This window comes from Engystomops pustulosus, chromosome 8 (assembly GCF_040894005.1).
Source record: "Engystomops pustulosus chromosome 8, aEngPut4.maternal, whole genome shotgun sequence".
NCBI classification, from domain to species: Eukaryota; Metazoa; Chordata; class Amphibia; order Anura; family Leptodactylidae; genus Engystomops; species Engystomops pustulosus.
Window position 1 is genome coordinate 41,291,326 of NC_092418.1, and position 23,626 is coordinate 41,314,951.

General features: G+C 39.5%; 1 protein-coding gene across 8 annotated transcripts; it reads right to left on the bottom strand.

Moving 5' to 3' along the window:
- Positions 1-546: 546 nt before the first annotated feature.
- Positions 547-23,082, bottom strand: LOC140075184 (lipopolysaccharide-induced tumor necrosis factor-alpha factor homolog). 8 transcript variants are annotated; one of them, XM_072120749.1, is made up of 6 exons: positions 22,986-23,043; positions 20,713-20,801; positions 6,226-6,276; positions 4,243-4,299; positions 2,707-2,866; positions 547-915 (listed from the first exon to the last, which is right to left on the bottom strand). In XM_072120749.1, exons 3-6 carry the CDS (start codon positions 6,257-6,259, stop codon positions 807-809), a joined length of 360 nt encoding a protein of 119 aa, XP_071976850.1. In that variant the 5' UTR covers positions 6,260-6,276; positions 20,713-20,801; positions 22,986-23,043; the 3' UTR covers positions 547-806. The 8 variants fall into 8 exon arrangements, with proteins under 8 accessions (XP_071976850.1, XP_071976854.1, XP_071976853.1 ...); XM_072120753.1 differs by having other exon boundaries at positions 4,243-4,296; positions 22,986-23,042; XM_072120752.1 differs by lacking the exon at positions 20,713-20,801 and having other exon boundaries at positions 4,243-4,296; positions 22,986-23,082.
- Between the last annotated feature and the right edge of the window lie 544 nt (positions 23,083-23,626).

Below are 23,626 nucleotides of genomic sequence, written 5' to 3' on the forward strand. Positions count from 1 at the left end.
TCTAAGAATTCTGTTTTGTGCAGTTACTTATGTTATTCCTTACAAATCGTCAACTTGTCAGTTCTTTTAATTTTATGAGTAAGGGTGGAAAGTAAGAGTTCTCCTTAGCTAATTGCTAATTAAGGCCACCTTGCAGGCGTGTGAAGACTTATAGCCATTGATGTTCCACTAGGGGATTCTGGGAAATATGCCAATATATTTTTCAGGATGGGACAAGAAAAACAATGCCTCCTATTGCTTCCTTCTAAGGCAGCCTCCTAAACATTAAGCATAACTTTCAGGAAGCCTTATGACCTGATGTGGAATTAAAGCCAAACCAGTGTATCTCTTGTTTTGTTAAGTTTGCACATCTGTATGAAACAAAAAAAAGGAAACATGAAGGTACAGCACTGGCCTTAAAAAATATTCTTAGCATTAGTGTATATATTCATCGGCACAGTTGTCATTCTTCCTAACCTGCAAGTTACTCCACAGTATAAGAAGTGGAACACAGTTCAGTAATAGAAGTAATTCAGCAGAGACAGAAGAAGAAACCTGACAGCTGAGTTAGGGAAAATTCTTTATAAAAGTTGGATATCATTTGAGAATGAACATATAAAGAAATAAACAAAAAGCCAAACAATTTGACATGTACCATATGATCCACATTGCAAAAGATTAGTAAACCAGGTGACTTATTCTCTGCAGCTCATACAAGGTGATTTTTTTATATTCTGAATAGGACTATACTGGTGTAGAACATTCACTTTCTTGAACAAAGAGTAAATTTCATTTGATTCTTCTAAGTTGAAGCATTTTTTCCTTTTTCAAAGCCTTTTGTATTTTGATAGGTGGTGATTGCAGTTTGGACAAAAATGGTCAACATCCTTACAGCCGTCTACACAGAAGGGAATCAGGCAGCATCCTAACCAGCAACTATGGAGAAAAACACAATGAGATCATACATGATATATAGAGATATAGATATTAATACCATTGAGGGTTACTAGTGCAATATCTACAGATACCACTGGAACCAAAGGGGTGCTTTTAGGGAGGATGGGGGCTTTGTCTTTATATATGAAAGCTGCCCCTTCACAGCTTTTCCAAATGTTTCCATCATATGACAGGCCCATTCCTGACTTTATTGCTTACATAATAAAAACTGTAAGATGGAAATAATGGAATGAAACAAAAAGAAGATGCGAATACTGGCTTACAAAAAAGAATTTTGCAAACAAAAAAAAAAAAATAATCTAATGGATACAAAAATTAGATAAATGAAGGTCAAAATCAAACATCGGAGGCTCCATCACAGACCTGTAGACCAGATCGGTGCTGGCAGAGTTTTCTACATCAAAAATGGTTTTCCGCCCCGGAGTAGCCATAAAACTGTCGGAGAAGCCAGAATAAATTTCCCCCATTATCTTGCACAACTCTTTAAGCTTGTGTGTTAATCATGCCGTGTTCTGTTGTTGTCTATTATTTTACATTATCCTGCTCTTAAAAGCCGTTTTATTATTTGCTTTGAAAAACCCTTTAAGTAGATGTTTGGGATTTCAAGAATCCTTTCTTTTGTAAGCAGTGTCACACCTGATAATTTGTGTCAATATTGCATAGTGCTGTTTATGGAAGAAAGCAGATATGTCTTTTAAAATCCAGAAAACCTCTTTAACCTCCTAATAGTACATCACAAGTCGGCTGTGAGTGTATGGAGCGGGCTTAGGGCTGTATGCAGCAAACACTCACTGCTAGCACCAATCATGAGTGTTAGCCCTTTGAACGCCACCACCATATTGAGTTAGATCTTCGCTCCCTGTGATGTCATAAGGGAGGGACGATCTGTCTCCTGGTTTTTTTTTTTTAAGAACCGAGGCTGTATGTTTTCTAGCGATTTGTTAAAATGTGTCTTTGACAACCTACAGTTAAAGTACCCTGTGGGGGGGGGGGGGGGGGGGTGGTGTCTGAAAAATAGTAAAAGAAAAAAAAAAAATCAGATCACCCCCCCTTTCCCTTGAACTGATATAAAGAGGCAGTAAAAAGCATAAAATGTTAGGTGTCACCACGTCCCAAAATGTCAGATTTATCAAAATATAATAACAGTTATTCCCAACGTTTAACTCCGTAATGGAAAATAGCTCCCAAATGTCCAAAACGCCACTTTTTCAACATATAAAAAAGTGATCAAAAGTCCATACAGTACTCAAAATGGTAGCAATAAAAATGTCATGTCACGAAGCTCCATGCAACGTGGAATGAATTATTACCAGAAGATTGCAAAATGATGATTTTGTTTTAAAAGAAATAGTTTTTAATGTATTTTAATACATCTTAAAACATCTAAATTTGTATCTTCCTGATCATACCGACCCAATGAATAAAGGAGACATGTCATTTGCGGCACATAGTTAAAGCTGTAAAAACCATTCCACAAGAAAATGGCGTGTTTTTTATCATATTTCACTGCGTTCTAATTTTTTTCCCCTCTTCAAAGTAAGTGGCATATTAAACACCGGCACTGCAAAGTGTAACTTGTTACGCAGAAAACAAGCCCTCACGCAGCTCTTTAAAAAGTTCTAGATTTTTGAATGTGGGGAGTGAAAAATGAAAATGCAAAATTGAAAAAGGGCCTGGTCGTTACGGGGTTAAATGAAATTTTCTTCTAAGCTTTATTACCCTTGTAAGATTATTATAATCATTCGGGGGTATCAATCATTTAGTGCTTACCCAATCAGAAGCAGGAGTCCAAAGAGAAGCCAGGTCAGCAGTCCAGTGTTGTATTCTACGCGTGACACTACGTTCTGACGACAGACAGGACAGGTGCATGCTGCTGGGGTGTCCGCAAAGGTCCCCACAACCACAGTTGTGGTTACTGGAGACACAATCACTGAGAGGGAGAAGATAAAAACAGTTTTGAAAGAACTTTGTATACTAGAAGAATAATTGCCCTTGAGCAATTGCAGTGCCGGTTCCAGCTACAACCACATCACACCAGTACTGAAACAGGAAACGGTTCCAAGGATCCTTGGGTAAGAGAACCACACCTATGTACACATGTATAAAACAAATACACTATATACCTGGGAAAGTATAAATGCATATAACTATTAGCGTTTATTATGATCTACAGTGAGATAAGTAGACTTTCTGAAACTGGTCTTACATTTCCAGTTAAGAAATATCTGTATATGGTGCATTCTGATGACAAACATACAAAGCTCTCTGGATAAGAAAGAATCCCATAGTTAAAGGGGTTGGCCACTTTACCTCATGTTTTTTGTAATACAAGCAGTCCCTGGGTTACATACAGGAAAGGTTCCTTAGGTTTGTTCTTAAGTTGAATTTGTATGCAAGTTGAACATACAACATTTTATAATTGTAGCTCTTGACAAAAATCTATTTTTGTCCCAGTGACAATTGAATTTTTAAATTTTTTTGCCATTATCAATAAAACTTCATTACAGACACCTTACATCTGATCATTGCAGCGTGGGCCTATAGTAAAGCATCCCTAGCTTTACTAGAAATTTCAGTGGACAGAGGTTTGTCTATAAGTCGGGTGTCTTAGGGGACCACCTGTATGTATGTAAATGTGGGGCAGTTATTAAGCAATTTACCAATATACATCTATTAATGGTTCTGCATCACTTTCCCTAGTTCAGAAATATATTTTACCTCATCAGCTGGACATTCCTGTCCATAAAATGTCCACAGATCTCCATGTGTCATGTGATCTCTAACTGTCCATGACAATCTACCTTCCAGGACCTTCATAAATACTGTCATAAGGTTCTGGAAGGGAGATTATCTGTCGATGACCAATCTGCCTTCCAGAACCTTATGACAGTATTTAGGAATATAAGTTTAAGGTCCTGGAAGATAGATTGTCATGGACAGTTAGGGATCACATGACCCTCCATCTGTGGCCATTTTATGGACAGGAATGTCCGGCTGAGAAGGTAAAATACAGGAGGCTTCACTTTACATATCAAAAAAGCAGAGCAGAACTATTAATAGATGTATATTGGTAACTTACCTGCTCCCCACACATATCACAAAAAAATGTGATAAAGTAGCCAACTTCCTTAAGGCTTCTATAGATATATACTATATAAATACTTCTATAACTTGCTGTGGCTAGTTAGAGGCACTGACCAGTCCCTACTGCTCATCACTATTCTGTGTCTGTATTGCGTACTATTATTAAACCAATTAGAATATCTTATGTACCAATAATTCATGTGTAAAATCATTGCACTTTACCTGTAGGCTGTGCACCTCCATATGGTGGTGGGGGTGGATAAGCTCCTCCAAAACCTGCTTGAAAAAACATGCAAAGTTTTATGAGGAATGGACATTCAATAAGATTTACGGTACAAAACTAAAATTCCAAAAACCATCCCATAAGGATGATGACAGCCTGCAATAACAATATATAGGATAACAAAAGTTGATGTGCAAATGCTTCTGGCAATAAACAACCCCCATAGCAGGACTGCAATAAAACCGCACACAAACCGCCCCAGCTCACATATAACAACACCTCAATTTGCAGAAAAAAGTGACATCTAATACATGCTGCAGCAGATTAAAAAGGACACAGCGATTTGGGACACCATTTACGAAATCACCATTTACCAAGTCCCTATGTGCCCACAAAAAAAAAAAAAAACAACCTTAAAGGCATTCCCCGGGTTACGTACAAGATAGGTTCCGAAGGTTTGTATGCAAGTCGAAACTGTATATTTTATCATTGTAGTTCGCGGCAAATTTTTTTTTTGCCCCAGTGACAATTGGAGTTTCAAAATTTTTTGCTGTAATTGGACCAAGGATTATCAATAAAGCTTCATTACAGACACTTTACAGCTGATCATTGCAGCCTGGGACTATAATAAAGCTTCCAGAGAGCTTCACCAGAGGTCACAGTGGGCAGAGGGGTCCATCTGTAACTATGGGTCGTCTGTAAGTCGGGTGTCCTTAAGTAGGGGACCACCTGTACTTCACTAGAAATGATGAGACGAACTTGAACAATCTCTTGTTCTTCCAGGACCTGCGAAATAGTGTATGTGCATTATGCAAGTTCCGTAACTATGGCGCATGCGCAGTGAAGCTGGGCTATAGTACACTGGCCCCGGTATGTCACTGTGCAGGCATGGGGGGCACCAGACCAAGGCAAGTATAAACATTTTTTTTTTATAGCGTGCACATAGGGACTTGGTAAATCACCCTGACAAGTCCTCCTTAAGTCCCCCATATATACATTTAATATACAAATTCCACAAGAGAATGAAACCCCATTCCCTTTTTACTAGCAGCAACATTATCACCCATCCACTACTTTTCCTAAATGCAGCTACATTTTCACATTCATAATTGTCCCCCAAGACCACACTTCTTCAACCGTAAGAAAAATCCGCTCCATTCCTACATTTCCAGGAGATACAGAAGGTAGAAGAAGGAAGTCAAGATACCTCTCCAGTCTCCACTACAACACGAAGACCTATACAAGTCCCCAACAAGCTCCAGAATGATGGTCTTGTTCTCAATCATTGATGGAGTGGCTGGACGAGTTGCATCCTGGTGCTCCATTCTATTATACGGGTACATCAGTACCCAGTGCTCAGTTATCTCCAGCACTCACATTCACTGTCTATGAGAGTGCTGCAGCTAGTCCGGTGCTTGGCAATCTCTGACACACCCTAAGGGCAGTTTCACATTGATGTTGGTGCTGTTATGACTATGTTTTCGCAAAAAAACCCTGAAGATTTAGCATTGGTTTGAAAACTAACACTAACGGTCTCTCGCCCTCATCAGTGAAAAAAAACAGTTTGACCTGTAGATCCATCAGTTAGTGAAAATAGGACCCTCATGGTGATGCCACACATGGCGTTTTGAACCCATTTTTGGTCCGTTTTTAACAGTCCGTTAAAAAACGCATGCGGTTTTTTGAAAGCGCATGCATTTTTTTTTTTTTTTTTTTTTTTTACAGGTTTTACCAAATATCTCAATTAAAAATGGTAAAAAACTGATGCATTTACAAAAAACACATGAGTTTTTAAAAAACTGATGCGTTTAACGGACTGCTTAAAAACGGACAAAAAACGGGTTCAAAACGCCATGTGTGGCATCAACCTCACTCTCAAGAATGTGAGGGTCCTGATGATAGTACTCCCACCAAACAGATTTTTACAATTGAACAGATTATTACAACTGAAATAAAAACTGTAATAACATTGTTAATCTCACCAGGTTGTGGGTACCCCTTATCTGAATCGTACATGATAATTTATTTTTCACCTGCAAGAGAAGAAAAGGAACACATAAGCCCAAGGGTCATTCCCATATCATAAAGGCATCGCACATTCCTAGGATATGACATATGACATCATCATTTAAACCCAAAGACCCCTCCTCCCCAGACATAAACAAAGTGGTTGCATCACAGACGTGTGTTTGTTTTTTTTAGAAAATCTGAAAATGAAGAAAGAGCGAGGAAAACACACAAAAATGTGGCAAATAACAATGGCATTTTTTGAACAAAGAGGGGGAAAAAAAAAAAAAAATTCTACCCCCATCAGTTTTGCATATTGGTCTTTTTAAAGTAAAACCTTCCACTTCCGATAGGGCTTTTAAGCAGCAAATGCCGTGCACCAGCTCAGGGTGAGCTGGTGCCGGGGCTCATCTTCGCTATGTTCCTAAATGGTTCTAAGGCATATAAACACTTTATTAATCTTTATATCCGAAATAGCTTCCCCTCACCGTGGCCCATGCTCGGTGCACCATGCGCGCGACTACTTCCTGGCATGGTGTGCCGAGCGCGGACCACGGTGCGGTTACCAACTCACCCTGAGCTGGTGCACAGCTTTTGCTGCTTAGAAGCCCTATCGAAGTGGTAGGTTTCCTTTAAGGGTGATGCCACACATGGCGTTTTTAGTCCATTTTTAACCCCTTCACGCTCTGCGCCGTAGCTCTACGGCGCAGAGGTGCAGGGAATATATGAAGAGTCCTCTTCATACAAGGGTGGGGGTTGTTGCATATTGCACCGATCGCGGCTATTAACCCTTCCTATGCCTCCGGCAAAGTCGCCGGCGGCATTTAAAAGAGGGCGGCACATGGGCGCCGCCATCTTTATTACGATCGTCGCTCCCCTGAACTTCATCAGTAGTTACCATGGTAGCCTCGGGTCTTCGTTTGACCCAAGGCTAAATGGCTTCTGCAGATTCGTTACAATGGGCTCATTGTAACGAATAACATGCAAAAAGGCCATATATTGCAATACAGAAGTATTGCAGTATATGATAGGAATGATCAGACCATCTAGGGTTAATGTACCCTAGATGGTCTAAAAAAAAAGTGAAAAAAAAAAAAGTTTAATTAAAAAAAGTTTATAAAATATTAAAAATCACCCCCCTTTCTCTAGAACTGATATAAAACATAATAAACAGTAAAAATCACAGACACATTAGGTATCGCCACCTCCCAAAATGCCCAATCTATCAAAATATAAAAACGCTTACGGCCAGCGGTGACCTCCGAGACGGGAAATGGCGCCCAAATGTCCGAAATGCGACTTTTACACCTTTTAACATCACATAAAAAATGTAATAAAAAGTGATCAAAATGTCGCACAGACCTCAAAATGGTAGCAATGAAAACGTCGCCTCATTTTGCAAAAAATTACACCTCACCCAGCTCCGTACAGCGAAGTATGAAAAAGTTATTAGCATCAGAAGATGGCAAAAAAATGTTTTTCTTTTTTGTACACATTAATTTAATTTTTGAAAATGTATTAAAACGCAATAAAACCTATATAAATGTGGTATTACCGCGATCATACCGAACCAAAGAATAAAGTAGAGGTGTTATTTTGAGCGCACAGTCAAAGTCGTAAAAACTGAGCCCACAAAAAGGTTTTTTTTTTCAATTTTTCCACATTTGGAATTTTTTTCCAGCTTCGTAGTACACGGCATGTTAAAATAAATAACATTACGGGAACATTTACGGGAATTTGTTACGCACAAAATAAGCCCTCACACAGCTCTGTACACGTAAAATTAAAAAGTTATGGATTTTTGAAGGTGGAGAGCGAGAAATGAGTGAAAAACCCTGCGTCCTTAAGGGGTTAAGCATGCATTTTTTGAAAACGCATCTGTTTTTGACTGAAAATGCTGTGTGTGGCATCACCGTTTTTAAGCAATCCGTAAAAAAATGCATACGTTTTTGACAGGTTTTTCGAATTTGCGCAATAAAAAACTGACAAGAACGGATGCGTTTTCAAAAAACGCATGCGTTTTTTTAACAGAGTGCTTAAAAGCTGACCAAAAACTGTTTCAAAACGCCATGTGTGGCATCACCCTCATTTGTTTTTGGATGAAGTGTCTTAACTTTGCATTTTCTCCCTTGCGATTTTTTGTTGCGTTAATAAAAATACAAACACAAGCAAATATTTGAAAAATGCATGCGCTTTCAAAAATCACCACGCGTGTCACCGGCATAAGGGAGGATTCCTACATGGCATTTTTGTTGTGTTTTTAAATGCATCCAATACGCAGGTTGGAGGGATTTGGCCAAAATGCATATGCATTTCCCCATGAAATGTTGCGTTTTTGAATGCGTATAAAAACTCAACAACAATGCCATGTGGGAATCCGTCCTAAGAGAAAATTCTGCACTTGTGGCTATTGGGGGTGAATTGCATTAAGGATTATAAACAAGATCCATCAGAGCATGGTATAAGCAGGCAACAAGGCACAAGTGGACACATAGGAAAGAACCTTAGCATTTTTGCAGCAGATCATATAGTAATGTGGAGATTAAGACACTGAATGTGGTCTAATAATCATTCATTCTCACCAATGTCGCAGACACTTCATAGGATGATATTTTTCAGGTACGGCTCTTCCTCACAACCACACACATGACTGCTGCCTAGTAATCCAATACCTAGTCACACCTGGGCTCGTAGCACAGGAGGCGGATTATAGGTAGGTCGCTTTTCCCTCCCAGTCACTGACTAATCCATATGACACATTTACTCACAGTTTTATCATGTAAATAACCCATGAATGGAGCGCTGCTCTATTTGTTCTATATAGGGCTGCTAGAGATAGGGAAGCAATGTCAGTAAATGGAGTGGCCAGGCATGTGATATACAGAGCCCAAGGTGAACAGGACCTGACTCACGTTATCTCCTACTTACACAGAAGGGAGGAGTACACAGGATGGTCTTGGCAGAAAGAGATGAAGTTACTTGTAGTTAGGGAGTGTGATGGGTCTCACACTGATTTTAGCTATTAACTGTTTAAATGCATTGAGAGGGCCTCATCAGGTGGAGTTAACACCTGCATTTTGAAACGCAATACAAAATGCAACCATCAACCCGATGTTAACACAGACATTAACATCACACAAACACATACCTCTCAACATTTGTGAAAGGGAAAGAGGGACATAATGGCGGCACGCTAAGCGTGCTGCGGCAATCCTCCTAAGCCACACCCCCAATCACTCCCTGGCCACGCCCCAAATTTTAGCCATATTATAATAATAAAAATCATCTCAATAAAAAAATTATCCTCATTGGGATTTGAACCTAGAACCTGCAGTGTCCATGTACATTAATGTCACAGTGCCCCAACCAACTGAGCTATAATCTCAGTGATTGATAAGGTATAGAATTTTGGTAACTAAGAACTATGACTACTGTTACACTGTGACACAGATTTACTGCCTTGGTATATAGAGGGATCTTCTCAGAGATTATTGTAATTATTGAGACTATTATTATTATTCTGGAGATTATTATTATTATTATTGAAATGATTATTATTATTTTTATGGAGATGATTATTATTATTTTTACTATTATTAATAATCGTCTCCATAATAATAAAAATAATAACATTTATAATAATAATAATAGTCTCAATAATTACAATAATAACCTCTGAGAAGATCCCTCTCTATATATCAGTGCATTAGTCTGTGTCACAATGTAACAGTGGCAGATAACACTTCTTAGTTACCAGAAATCCTCAGCTCTATATCACTGGGCTTATAGCTCAGTTAGTTAAGGCTCCTGTCTCCAGTGCAGAGGGTCCCAGGTTCGAATCTCAGCCTGGGCAAAACTTTATTTAATTAAATAAAGAGCTTGTGTCTGGGGAAGCCCTGGAGACCATATATGGACAGATCCTGATCTGAAGCTGATGACGTGGTCCCTGCTCTCTCCGCTAACCCGACACTTCTCTAAAAAGGATTCCCTGCCCGATGTCTGCTCTGGGGAACCCTAGGAGATGCAGTGACCATATATGGATAGATGCTGATCTGAACCTGATGACGTGGTCCCTGCTCTCCGCTAAGCCCCGACACTTCTCTGAAAAGGATTCCCTGCCAAGCCATTCTGTACTATCAGTTCAGGCTTTAAAAGTATTTACTATGCGGACACAGCAGCGGGACCTGGGGAGAAAATCCGTGACAATCTCATAGCTGCCCGTGACGCGGGGCAGAGTTAAGAAAAACGGGACTTTCCCGGCAAAATCGGGACATTGGGAGCTATGACAAACAAGATGCAGACATTTATGTTCTGTTAGGGTGATGTCACACATGGAGTTTTTAGCCCCAAAAACTGCCTAAAAACGCCATGTGTGACATCACCCTTAGGGTGCGTTCACAAGATGCGTTGCGTTGGCCCCAATATCAAAAAAGCAAACAGTTTATAGCCTACAAAAGGGACCAATGAGGAAACTAAAATCCTGGCAGCTGCAGGGCGCTCCTCCCCTTCGGCGCCTCGCTGTGTGCCCATAAAACAAGTCACGGCCACATGTGAACTTATGAAATTATAGAACAAATTGTAAGATGGTTTTTCTCTTTTTTGGGGTTTTGATGTTAACTATGTAAAATTTCAATCAAAACTGTATTTATCCCCAGAATAGTCAATTCTGAAAATACGGAAAATCGATATTCAATTTGTTAGGTGCGTGACATCAAAATAAATTATCCAGACATTTCAAAAATTATGAAAATGTAAAGTAGACATATGGGAAATGTTATTCAGCAACTTATTTGGGTGGCGATGAGTTTGAATTTCGAAAATTCATAATTTTTTCTTTTTTTGGTAAATAAACGCAAAACTTTTCAGCCAAAATTTACCACTAAAATGAAGTACAACATGTGAGGGAAAAACAGTCTCCTAAAAACTGACTGAAAACGCGGCTTTAAAATGGTCCAAAAACGCGATGTGTGGCATCACCTTGAGTTGTTGTATTGCGTTTCAAAACGCATGCTTTTCAGACCCTTACTGTATCACCTATACCCTGGATATGTTATGATTGCTGATTCTATAACAACCCCTTTAATGTCCACTACCCGTGTGTTACTATGTACTGTAACTATGTAAGGTATCCTTTTCGTTTAATTCGCCTTCTGAGAAATACAATACATGTTTTTGTACTTTGTGGATACAAATATAGTGTCAGTGAAATAGTGGGAAGTAACGACATGATGTTTGCCTGCCAAACACCCAAGGAAGAAATATCACCTGCCAGGTCCATCTGCTCCATGTGTAAAGACCCAATGCAGGATCAACAGTGGTGTGAAAAGGTATTTGCCCTCTTGATTTCCTAATCTTTTGGATGCTTCAGATCACCAAACAAAATGTAAAAAGTAGGCAAATGTAAAAAAGCACATTGAAAAGAATGGGTCAGTAAGGGATCTGTGAGAAATCACTAAAACCAAGAAGGGAAAACCAATTTGTAGTTATCCATAAGTCAATATGGGTTCAGTGGAAAATCACTAATGTGAAAAAACGGCAATGTGAGTTCACCCTTTTAGGATGCGGCCACACAGTGCGTTATTGGACAGTTTTTTAAACTGACTGAAGCAGCATGCATCCTACACCTAATCACCGGTTGGCCTTCCAGACCACCAACAACTGCAATCAAGCATTTCAGATAAATGCCCATGAGTCTTTTAGACTCTGGAGGGATTTTTCATAATTGTTGTAATTTGCCCACTTTAGAGGGTTTTTGAGCATGAACCGCCTTTTTAAAGGTCATGTCACAGCAGAAGTTATGGTATCAGACCATTGCACTGCTACCACCATGTTTTACTGTTGGTTCCATATTCCTTTTCTGAAATGCTGTTGCTTTTACGTCAGATATATCATGATTTACAACCTTCAAAATCTCATACCGCAGTCATTGACTGTCTGATATCAAATGGTCTCATACTGAAGTCATTGACTGTCTGATATCAAATGGTCTCATACTTAAGTCATTGACTGTCTGATATCAAATGGTCTCATACTGAAGTCATTGACTGTCTGATATCAAATGGTCTCATACTTAAGTCATTGACTGTCTGATATCAAATGGTCTCATACTGAAGTCATTGACTGTCTGATATCAAATGGTCTCATACTGAAGTCATTGACTGTCTGATATCAAATGGTCTCAAATTGATTCACTGTGATAGCTATTTATAGCACAGAAACATTCACAGCTTTTTATTTCATTTTAATTTACATTTTCAATTAATTAATTTATTATTATTTTATGTAATTTTTCTAGGCCAGAGCCCTGTTGTAACCCCCATTTTGCTACCCCTTACTACCCATTTAACAGCCATTTTTAGGTTTCAAAGTGCTGGTCCCCATGTATTTCAATGGGTTTTTGGGATCATAGGCCAAATCCAGTTATTGAAAAGAACTTTTTCTCGAAGTTCAGCAAAACTAGAAGCTTGACAAACCCTCATTACAAGTTATGAATATTAGGAAAAAAATGTTTTACCCAGGTTTACCAAACTGCTATAGATGAATGTCATCATGCTAACATGCTGGGTTCCTTTGTCATAGATTTAAAGCTTCCCTTTTCTGTTTACTAATTGAAAATTCAGTTTGTTTAATGAAAACTTGATTTTCTTGGTGACCTTTATTCTTGGGTGTGACATTCTGAATGTCCCAGTGTGAAATTACACACCTCTGACTATAGGAATTCTAGAGGGAGCTATTGTTTGAGTATTTTGTACAATGACCCCTTTTGTACGCTGTTTGTATATTATATCTACATTGCATGGCTTTATCTTATTACTGAGCTAAATATGACATGTATTTATAGCAGGGAAAGTGGCATAAATCCAAGTTTACATGTTTTACCCAATTTATTGGGGTTTATCTTTTGGCTTTTCTGTATTGAATGAACATTCTCATTCTCCCTATTAAAGTTTTTTTCCATAGACAGTCACCACTTCCATTGGATGTGCAATGATCCAAGTTATTATATGGAATTTTTGCACAGGCCATTTTCTGATGATGTATGTTAGAAGAGTTGACGATGAGGGATGACAGTTTCTATGACTGCAATCCAGACAACATGGATCCCAAGCACCGAGAATTCATCAATGATTGATTAGGGAGTCTGAATTGTATTCTTATGTGTTCAAAAGACTTAAATTCCCGTCTCACAAAGACACTTGACAACTTAAAGGGGTTGTCCACTTTCAGGGAATAATTGATATGGTTTGAGTAAGGAAAAGTTATACAATTTCCCAATAAACTTTCTGTATCAATTCCTCACTGTTTTCAAGATCTTTGCTTGCTTTCCTGCTATAGAAAGCTTCTAAATTTACTTCCAGTGGATAGAAATCTGACCATGGTCACACAGGTGCGCAGCTCGTTAGTGTAACAGAGAGTTCTCAAAGCTGTGTAATATAACGAGTCGTGCACCTGTGTGACCATGGACAGATTTCTATCCACAGGAAGTAAACATAGAAGCGTTCTATAAAAGGACAGCAAGCAGAGATCTAGAAACAGTGAGGAATTTATACAGAAAGTATATTGGAAAATTATATAATTTTTCCTTACACAAACCATATTAATTATTTGCTGAAGGTGGACAACCCCTTTAAATATTGCTCTATCCACCCACACATCCAATCATATATTTGGAGCAAGAAGTTCAAGTGCCAATATGGACATCTCTCCTCTATTTAAACCTAAACTTCCAGTTACCTTCCTCCATAAGGATATAAACTGCTGTAGGTTGGGAATAGAAGGTTTGCAATTAAAATCTTTCAAACATAACGCTTCCATCATCAGTTGGATGGATCTGCCAGGAATAAAGTTATTTTCAATTTTAGATCATTTGTATTCAATTCATGAGTTCCAACATTCTGTGACAGCCAGATAATAAGCCTGAATGTTTGGCAAGGCCTTAATTGAGCAAAATAGATATTCTTTGGCTACCCACAGATTTTTATTTCTCCAGACAAGACCCAATAAAAGGCAATTCAAACAGTTTGCAATAATTTCCACAATAGTTTCCTATTGCTCGAGTGCTTTGTTTGGGAAAAGGAGAAAACGGAAGCGGTAAATATCGTTTCTGTCTCCTTCCCAACGGATCCTCTGCAGCTGCCTGTATTGGAAATACCAACCAACTGCTTGGGCAGCCTTCTAAAGAACTCAACGTAAAAAATTATATGGCGCAGGTTTTAGGGACCCAGACTGTCCACATAAATACACAGTGAGAGGTCAAGAAGCTTTTATTTGTTTTTATGCATTGTGAACCCAACTTATGAGAATGCTGTAGCAACACTGATGCAGAAACATGTTGTTAATATATTGTTTAATCCCTTTGTACATAAAACAATTATAAAATTCAGGATCTTGGGAAAGCTGGGTGCCCCAGCTGCCATACATAAACACATTACTTCCACATACACAAGTTGCCCGAACTGTCCAGACAGGACTGGATAACTCATACACAGCAGCTGAGGGATGGTGCAGTGATAGAGTACTTCTGCCTGTTAGGGACAACACAGTGATGACAAATTTTTGGCTAACGCTAGGCAGGACAAGGCTGGAGAAGTGCATAATTAGGGTAAGAGGAGAGAGCTGGGGCAGCCACAGGAGTGACCAAGCCTCATTATCATCATTTTATAATTGTTTTTTCAGCAAAAACACTCAGTTCAGGGATTAAACAAGATATGTTTCTGCATCAGTGTAGCTACAGCATTCTCAAGGTATGTTTGAATCATAATGCATAAAAGCAAATAGTAGATTTCCTTCAAGGAATCAGGGGGCAGAGAAGAATCAAGCTAGGATGTCCTTTAGTGGCTTAATAGTTGTCATAATAAGCGACCTTACTCTTCTGCTGTCCAACAGATGATGTGAGACTAATGAGATGTCGGCCTAAAATTTACTATGCAGGGCAGGTTTCTATATCTTGGCGTTCTAATATTTGCTCTTCCATGCATAAACTAGTGAATGGAGCCATTATTTAAGTTTCTACCCATATATTATTGCAGTCACACAAACGCAAACAGCCTTGTTCCTTTCCGTCTGTGACTCATGCCATGTGATCCCTGGTAAGTGCTTTACAGACTACATTACTCCACCTAATTGCACCACTAAAATGGCATGATAATAAACATTACATTTTAAATTCCACTCTAGCTATAAAACCATTAGCCCAAACAAAGACAAGTGATAACAATATCTCAAATGACATGAGAACAAAAGAAAAATGTCTGTAATGTAGGTATTATAACTAAAGGATTGCTTGTGCAAAAACTAAATCTTGTCACCAGCATTTTCACCACTAAACCACAAGACTCTCAGCTTGCCTAAAAAATCTGATGCCCCTATCCTTTCCTCCCCAGCACCTTGGAACCATGCTTCTGGTGTCAGGTGGTATCATAAAGATGAGAATCTAAGCCTTAAACATGCAACAGGATAGGAGTTCTGTGTGCTATAGATACTTCCAACTCTGTAGGGAAGATTTATCATACGCCAACATATGATAGCGGGTATGACCCCCCTTGGTGCACCGGATATATCAAGAGGCGCAGGCCGCGGTATGGCAGCCAGGCAAAACTGGTTTCAGGTTTCTCAAAATAACGCAGGCTGCTGCGGCCCTCAGGGGGTATTTAGGGGGAATTTGCGATTAACATTGCGAATATGCAACCTCCGCTCCATGCGGACATAGAAAGGGAAACTCTCTATGCCCGCATGGTGTGGAGGTCGCATATTCGCAATGTTAATCGCAAATTCCCGCTGAAAACTCTAGCTAGCTACATCTGCCCATATCTCATTTTCTAAAGCACCAAGAACAGTTTTTTCCTCTTTTTTATTAAAGCAGATTCTAATATTCAAAATGATACCAGAAGCATGATACTATATACTTCACAGCTGATGTCAGTCTTAGATCTTCTGCATCTCTGGCACTTCATTGCTCCAAAAATTTTAATTCCTTAAAAACATATTGCAGCATAAATAATGAGGTCGCAGTGATGGAGGGTATGATAGGACTGGGCCCACAGGCGAGGGGGGCCAACAATCTACGTTTAATCTACCTTCACAATTTAAACATAGCAAAACCTTTAACCTTATGTGACTCAAAATAGAGGTGGAGATCTATAACACTTTAAGAGCAGTATAGACCCTCTCACCTGTCTCAACTCTACAGTTGTCAAAGGTATCTGCAATGGAGTTTTATGGTTAATCCTTGTTGCTGTGACAACTGGAGTTACCTTTACAATATATACATACAAATTCAACTTAAGAACAAACCTACAGATCTGGTACGTAACCCAAGGACTGCCTGTAGTTCAGTACACAGTCAAGTAACTCAGGGTTTAGATCAGGGCTTCTTAACTTTAAATGGTCAGAGGGCAGCATTGTCATAACACTCCGCCGCACTGGATACCAGCACCATAGATGCAACAACAACCACAATACTACACAAAATGGCAGTATTGTATTGTAGTATTAGAGAATGCCACCACTATATTTTCTTCCTATCACCCTCGCAATCCGTGTCTGATGAAGGACCTGATGGGGCCCGAAACATTACACAATTAAGTTTTGAATTTCTGTACTACTATTAATAAAACCTAAAGGAAATCTACCCTTTGAAAACGGTCATTCTGACCCAAACATACCTTTACTTTAAGGTAAGGTGTTGCTGGAGGTTGTCTTGATAAGGCACAGAAATCAGCAGTTTCATCAAAAAATCGATTTATACAATAGGCAAATGACCCATTCGGCACTCCTGGGCCACACTGCAAAACAGACGGTCATGCGTAATGAAGATACAGTGCGTAAGCACCAGTGCTTCTGAGAGTTTGGTGACGTCTCTGGAGTGAGGAAGGGTGGGTGAGAAGTTTCAAGCACGCAAGGCACGTGCATTGTTATGATCGTGACCAAGTGCTGAGCGCCCTGGGTCAGAGGCTCAAGAGAGGCGAATGGGTCATTTGCCTATTGTATAAATCGATTTTTGGACGAAACTGCTGATTTCTGTGTCTTATCAAGACAACCTCCAGCATCCCTTACCTACCCCTATGTAAAGTTATGTTTGGGTCAGAATGACCATTTTCAAATGGTAGATATCCTTTAAATTTGCATTATTCTGGCATGATTTATATTTGGAGATATATGAAAAAAACTGAAAACATACGGATGCAAAAAAAGAAAACAGGTGTGGATACTGCTGTGTGAATGAGCCCTAAAATGTATAATATAAAAAAGCGGTGACAAATAGAATAGTAAACACATAGATTTGCAATGGAGCTGTATACATAAAGCAAGACTATATACAGATATACTATATGCATATAGATAGATATACTATACATAGATCTGTTGTCAGGTTGTGTATCAATATCCTATGAAAAGCAGGTAATGACTCAAGTGGAAACTTTATTTGCAGCCCATCATTTGTCACATGACTATTTGCATACGTGATCCAGTAGTATAACTTCCTCTTCTGGAGAAAGTGTCCTTTTGTCTTGTGATAAATTTCCTAGGATACATAATACTACATTGCAGCATAGTCATATGACGTGTAGTGATGGATTCCTCATGCAGTTAAAGATATACAGGCAGTAGAGTTATACTGTAACAGAGCAGCACCACTTACAGGCTCCAATAAACAGCTAAAACAGAAAAAGTTAATCATTGAGCTTAATAGTTTTACTATATGGGAGTGTTCTTGTAAGTGTCAGAATAAATCAAAACACTGATCTGTAAATCTTATCCTTTACAAGCTTTGTACACACAAGCAGTAGTGGGTTATAATATTGGTGGTAGCCAGGGTCCGATGGTCACCCCAAACCACCAACAAAATTTTATATTGAGAGAAATCTTCACCCATAAAATCCTCATACATCTTTTCCTACTCTCAATATAGATGTAAACAAGAGCCATTTCTGGACCTATAAAATGCAAAAATGCAGGTCCATTCCCCAAGAAGCTTGATTCTAGTACCATATGTAGGAAGTAAATTCCAGATTTGTCAGGGCTATAACTCGAATATTCATACAGCACAAGGCCCATGGTAGTCTTAATCCGCCCCTGCATACAAGACCTGGCTCCTTGGCTCACTGTTTGACTTTAGTTATGTCATGATTGCCATATCACTTCATCTTATTGTATTTGTGTCAAAATATGGTGATTTTTTTTACAATTTCCATGATCCTTTAGTTCTCAGTAACTCCTCCTCCCTCTTATGCTCTGCTCATGGTTATGATCTAACAGGTTTTCTTGCTCTGTTAGCATAGTAATGATGTGTAACTGCCATCACCACACACCGGCCATACTGGATGCACTGCAACCAACCGACTACAGCCAAACATAGTGGTGATCACATGACCTGCCCAGGCAGGTGCAGGACATGTGATGTGGACATGTGACCAGCGGCCATCTTCTGTCCTGTGTCTTCTCCTCAATGGACCGCGCGGAGGAAATTAACGGACTGATTAAAGGGCCAGCAGCATTTTAATTCTTCATTACAGTGTATGTCAGCAGCATTTTTCTGCTAAGGAGAGAAAAATTTTAAATAACAACTAATTACACATTAGCTTCTATTTTGAGTACCCATTTCTATATGAATTATGCTGATTCCTGGAATACCCCTTTAAGTTAAGTAAGTCAATGTTGCTCATAGCCTTTATATGGCCAAAACAAACACTTAACAAATGGTATTTTATAGATTGATACACAACCCCTGTAGATGCTCGTGTGTTATATCCATTGGTTTAGGCTCGGTATAAACCACATTTTTGCCCTGCTCTGTAAGGATACCCCTAGTGGATTCCTGATGTACTCCTACAGTGGAGGGCTGTGTAATCCCACTATATGCACATTCAGTGGCATATGTCATCCGATTACTCCCCTCCCCCCTGAAGGAAAGAGGAGGAGTGAGCATCGGCTGCAGCCAGTGATTGGCTGCTGCTGTTCTTTCCTTATATGAACAGCATATGCTCAGCAGAGGTCAGGGGTTGGATGACATACATTGCATACATTCCTAATAAGCTTCAATGGTGTTCGCCAAGCGTATTCATAGTTTCATAGTTTCATAGTTTATACGGTTGAAAAAAGACACTTGTCCATCAAGTTCAACCAAGGAAGGGTAGGGATTGGATGAGGAAGGGATTTAGGGGAAACAATCCTATATAGCATAACAATCAATGTTATTTAGGTGTAAAAAGGCATCTAGACCCTTCTTGAAGCTCTCCGCTGTCCCTGCTGTGACCAGCTCCTGAGGCAGGCTATTCCACATTCCACAGTATTAATTGATCAGCGGGAGGGAACAGGATGAAAAGACGTAGCTTGCTTAGTCTTTGCACCTTGTTTTTCTCAAAGGATCAAACTCTACTCAAAAAGGACAAAAAAAAAGAAACAATTTTGAAAATGGCTGCTCTCTTTTAAAAACGGTGCCAAGCCTTTCACCATCTTTTTAGTAGTGCTTGGGCTTGCGACACAATTTGAATGTTAAATCCCGCGCTTAGTCCAAATCAGTAGGATCGTCCGACGGCACGCCCCCTAAATTGTATTGCATGGAGCCAGCGCAGCTGCGCCAAACACCGATCGTGTGCAACACAATCCCACAAGCGACACCTGTTAAATACCTGTCCAAGCCATGCAATCCCTGAAAAATAATGCAAAGTCCGACGAAAGTGCAGCGTGCAACCCTTAGTAAATGAGCCCCACTGTGTGAGATGTGGCAGCACAACCCCTTTCACTTGAATATAGTATTATATTTTCTTGGTTTTTTTTGTGGTCCTGTCAGGTACATTTAGATTTCATTGTGTATGCAAATATTAATATACATTATTCATTATAATGTTTTCCTGTTGCATATTTCATGTCCTTACATTTTATAATTCTATAAGTAGATCAAAATGGACAGCTTTATTTTCAAAAATGTGCAGTATATAGGAATACATCCCTAGTGATAGACTTGATATGTCAATATAACCATCCTAGCAAATTATAACTTCATTATATAAAACATCAAGAAAGTCCATGAACACTGTGATGATGGGTAACGGAATGGACTGGTGAAACAGACAAAGACAGTGGACCCTTAGACTAACTGCCCTTCCCAGCTGTCCCTGCCTAATTGCCCTATCTACCCTAAGGTAGTAGTAGACAACTCCCTTCTGGTTGATGTTTCCTTCTGGCGCCAAAGTGCAAACACATAGGCAAGACAATACAAACAGAGAATATTAATACAGGTCAGAACCAAGAGTAAAATGCAGTACAAAATCACAAGGTAAACAGATAGTCAGAGAATCAGACATAGGGTCAAAGTTAACAGAAGACAGAATGAACACTAGTTAGCTCAGTACAAGACTATAGCAAGACGGAGAACTGGTCCAGAAGAAGTTTGGATCAGTTCTCTAACATCAAAAAAGCAGCAATGAGATATGAGGGGGAGGGATTTGACATCAAATTACCTGTTTATAACCCAGAGCAGAGATCACAGAAGATGGGTGTGGTGGAAATCAATTAAGACTGCTAGGAAAGGAGTACAGGTGTGTTTACACTAGGAGGGAACAAAATGGCACTTATCAGCGCATCCTCAGCCATGTTTTACAGGGGATAACGCAGACACAGATGTCACATACAAAAACCATAGCTGAATGACTGCCTGCAGGCAAGCTATTATATGTTATATGTATAAGGAGCACCAAGAAGTCCATACGTCATAAGACTAGCACTATCATTACATCATTACCTCTTTATAGGCCTTAATGTTATGTAATCACTATTTTATATATATTACATTTATACACTTACAATAGCTACTCCTCCATTGCAGAATATACCAAATTTGTTTTCGTCTCAATATTCTAACCAAATACTTAAATACTTCCTGGTAAGTAAGTTTATAAGCGACTTAATATTAAAAAGACAAAGGTTAAAGGCTTTTTTTAGGATTATGTTATTTCTCTATAGCAGTGATGGCAAGCCAATGGCACAGGTGGCCGTGGTGGCAGTCAGAGCCCTCTCAGTGGAGACCCAGGCTCAACTCAAAGTTCACCAGACAGGACTCAAGGCCCCCTCTCCTGCAGTCCAAGGGCACTCAGGATGTGCCGTGGATCAGTGTTATTTTAAAGTGAAGCATCCTTGACTGCCTGGAACTACTGGAGGAGCGATAAGGTGTGGACAATGCTGGATTATCATTGGGGCTCCTGCTCTGGGTCCTGCAATTCTCACTGTTCAGGGGACCCTGCAGGGAAGCTACAATAATCATCGTAATTTCTGCTGTATTTGTATCCTCAGGACACTGATACGATTGAAAGCTGTGACAAAGCAGCAAAAAGTTACTGCTAATTGCGACTTTGTTGCAGTTTGGCCACCTGGACTCTAAAAAGTTCGCCATCACTGCTCTATAAGATTTGTCACAATATCAAAACAGCTGGAAGCTTAACAACTGGCTTCCCTACCAATGTCTTTGAAGATTTTGCAGCATTTACGAAATTGTTGTCCTCTTCACTGCTTATCAATCACAGCCCAATACATTGTATAGTTATTGCAGCTCAGCCCCATTAAATTGATCGTGACTGAGGTACCCATAGGGTATATGAGAAATAACTGTGATAGAGCAATCTGAGACTATTGATTAGCAGTTACTGTTACCAGCTAATATTGATTATTAGGAGTCCCAGGTGTCAGACCTTCACTTATTTGTTATGACTGACCTATCCTAAGGTTAGGCGATCAATATTTTATTTCCAGAGAATCCCCTTAAACAAAGGAAGAACAAGTGTAAAATCAAGAAGAAGTATAGGAACAGACATAAATAGCAATGTGTTCTATCAATGATATAGATGTATGTCTTTTTGAGCCACTGGTGCACATTTACTTACCCGCTCCGAGGAGTTCACTGAAAGTGAATTGTCTGATGATAATGGGCTCTGCCATGATTCACTAAAATCGTGCGCCAGATATCCTGCATTTGTCGCTTCCCTGCTCAGGTCCGCGACACAATTTGAAAGTTAAATCCTGCGCTCAGTCCGAATCAGTCGGATTGTCCAATCCGATTTCTGTTGCATGAAAGCCAGCGCAGCTGCACCAAAATCCGGTCGTGTGCAACACAATCCCCTATTAAATACCTGTCACAGCCATGCAAAACCCGAAAACGTCGGAAAATCAGACAAAAGTGCGTCCGCGGACCCTTAGTAAATAAGCCCCACTGTCTCTGTTGTAGTCTCTATGACTCCTAGGTGCAGCCACAATTATTTTATTGATACAAGCACAAACAAAGCAGAAACATAAGGTGTTAACTTTGCTTATAGCATTTTCCATAATTCAGGAACAACAAGTTAATTCCTGTATAATCTTACAACATATGTGAGATCCGGGAATACCTACTCAAAGGGGTTGTACTTCTGGAGAAATAATAGGACTCACTATTTTGAGAAGAAGGGATATGATTTTGCAGTCCCTATGCAAATATTTTAGGGACAATATTAAATAGTTATAAAAAAGATATCATATCCGAAGCTGCTAAATAGTAAAGTCATTGTAAAGATATGTAAAGTCACAGCAAAGTTTACAAAATGATTTGAGCTATTGTTTTTATGTTTCAGGCGTTTACTAAAACATACTAATACAATATCACACAAAGATAGTATACATTATTCACACACAGGTACAATAAAAAACAAGCAATAATACAGTGCAGACAATGCAGAGTATTTTCCACAGTAAGGGAGCGACTCACCAGCAGACTCCTCAGACTCTGCAGTTCAGGAAGGACTGGCTGATCTTTGTAGGCAAGTAACACAGTAATGAGGAGGGAGTGTAATTTACTGTGAAGTCACTTTCTGGATTACAGCCCAGGATGAACTCTGTAACATTTCATCATGGAAGGCAGGATATGATCAGCTATTAAATCTGATATATTACCATCACATGATTTCCAACATGGTTATCCCATGATTATTTCTGAGGTAACAAATTATGACTTGCTTCTGAGAGCAACTATATAGGGGCAGTAAATCCTGACCTTGGAACTGTTAGGGAATTCCTGAACCAAGTGCATCTAAGGGTACATTTACACAAACGCAATGGCAACCGATATGCAGCTGCACCAAGTATTGGTTCCCATTGAGGCCTATGGCACTCGGTCACTGTGTCTGTATGGGACATTCCTTACATTTTGCCATATTGTGGTGCTTAACCTGCGCTGCTCTATGGAAATGGGAGGGGTGAGCAGTGCTCATCCAACTGGGCCGACACATGTTTGCGTGAATGTACTCTTAATCAGTCTGTCAGGGTCGGGGTAGTGGACCCACTGTACCACCGCAAGCAATGACGCAAGCCAGCACCTGGGAGTGGAGTCTAAGTGGCATCCGGTTTTCA

Excerpts from the sequence above, each read along its gene's own strand:
- LOC140075184 (XM_072120748.1), bottom strand. The coding sequence starts at position 6,259 with ATGTACGATTCAGATAAGGGGTACCCACAACCTG. Across the intron at positions 4,300-6,225 it reads TAAGGGGTACCCACAACCTG|CAGGTTTTGGAGGAGCTTAT; the intron begins GTGAGATTAACA and ends TGTTTTTTCAAG. Across the intron at positions 916-2,706 it reads GGACTCCTGCTTCTGATTGG|TTGCTGGTTAGGATGCTGCC; the intron begins GTAAGCACTAAA and ends TTTTCTCCATAG.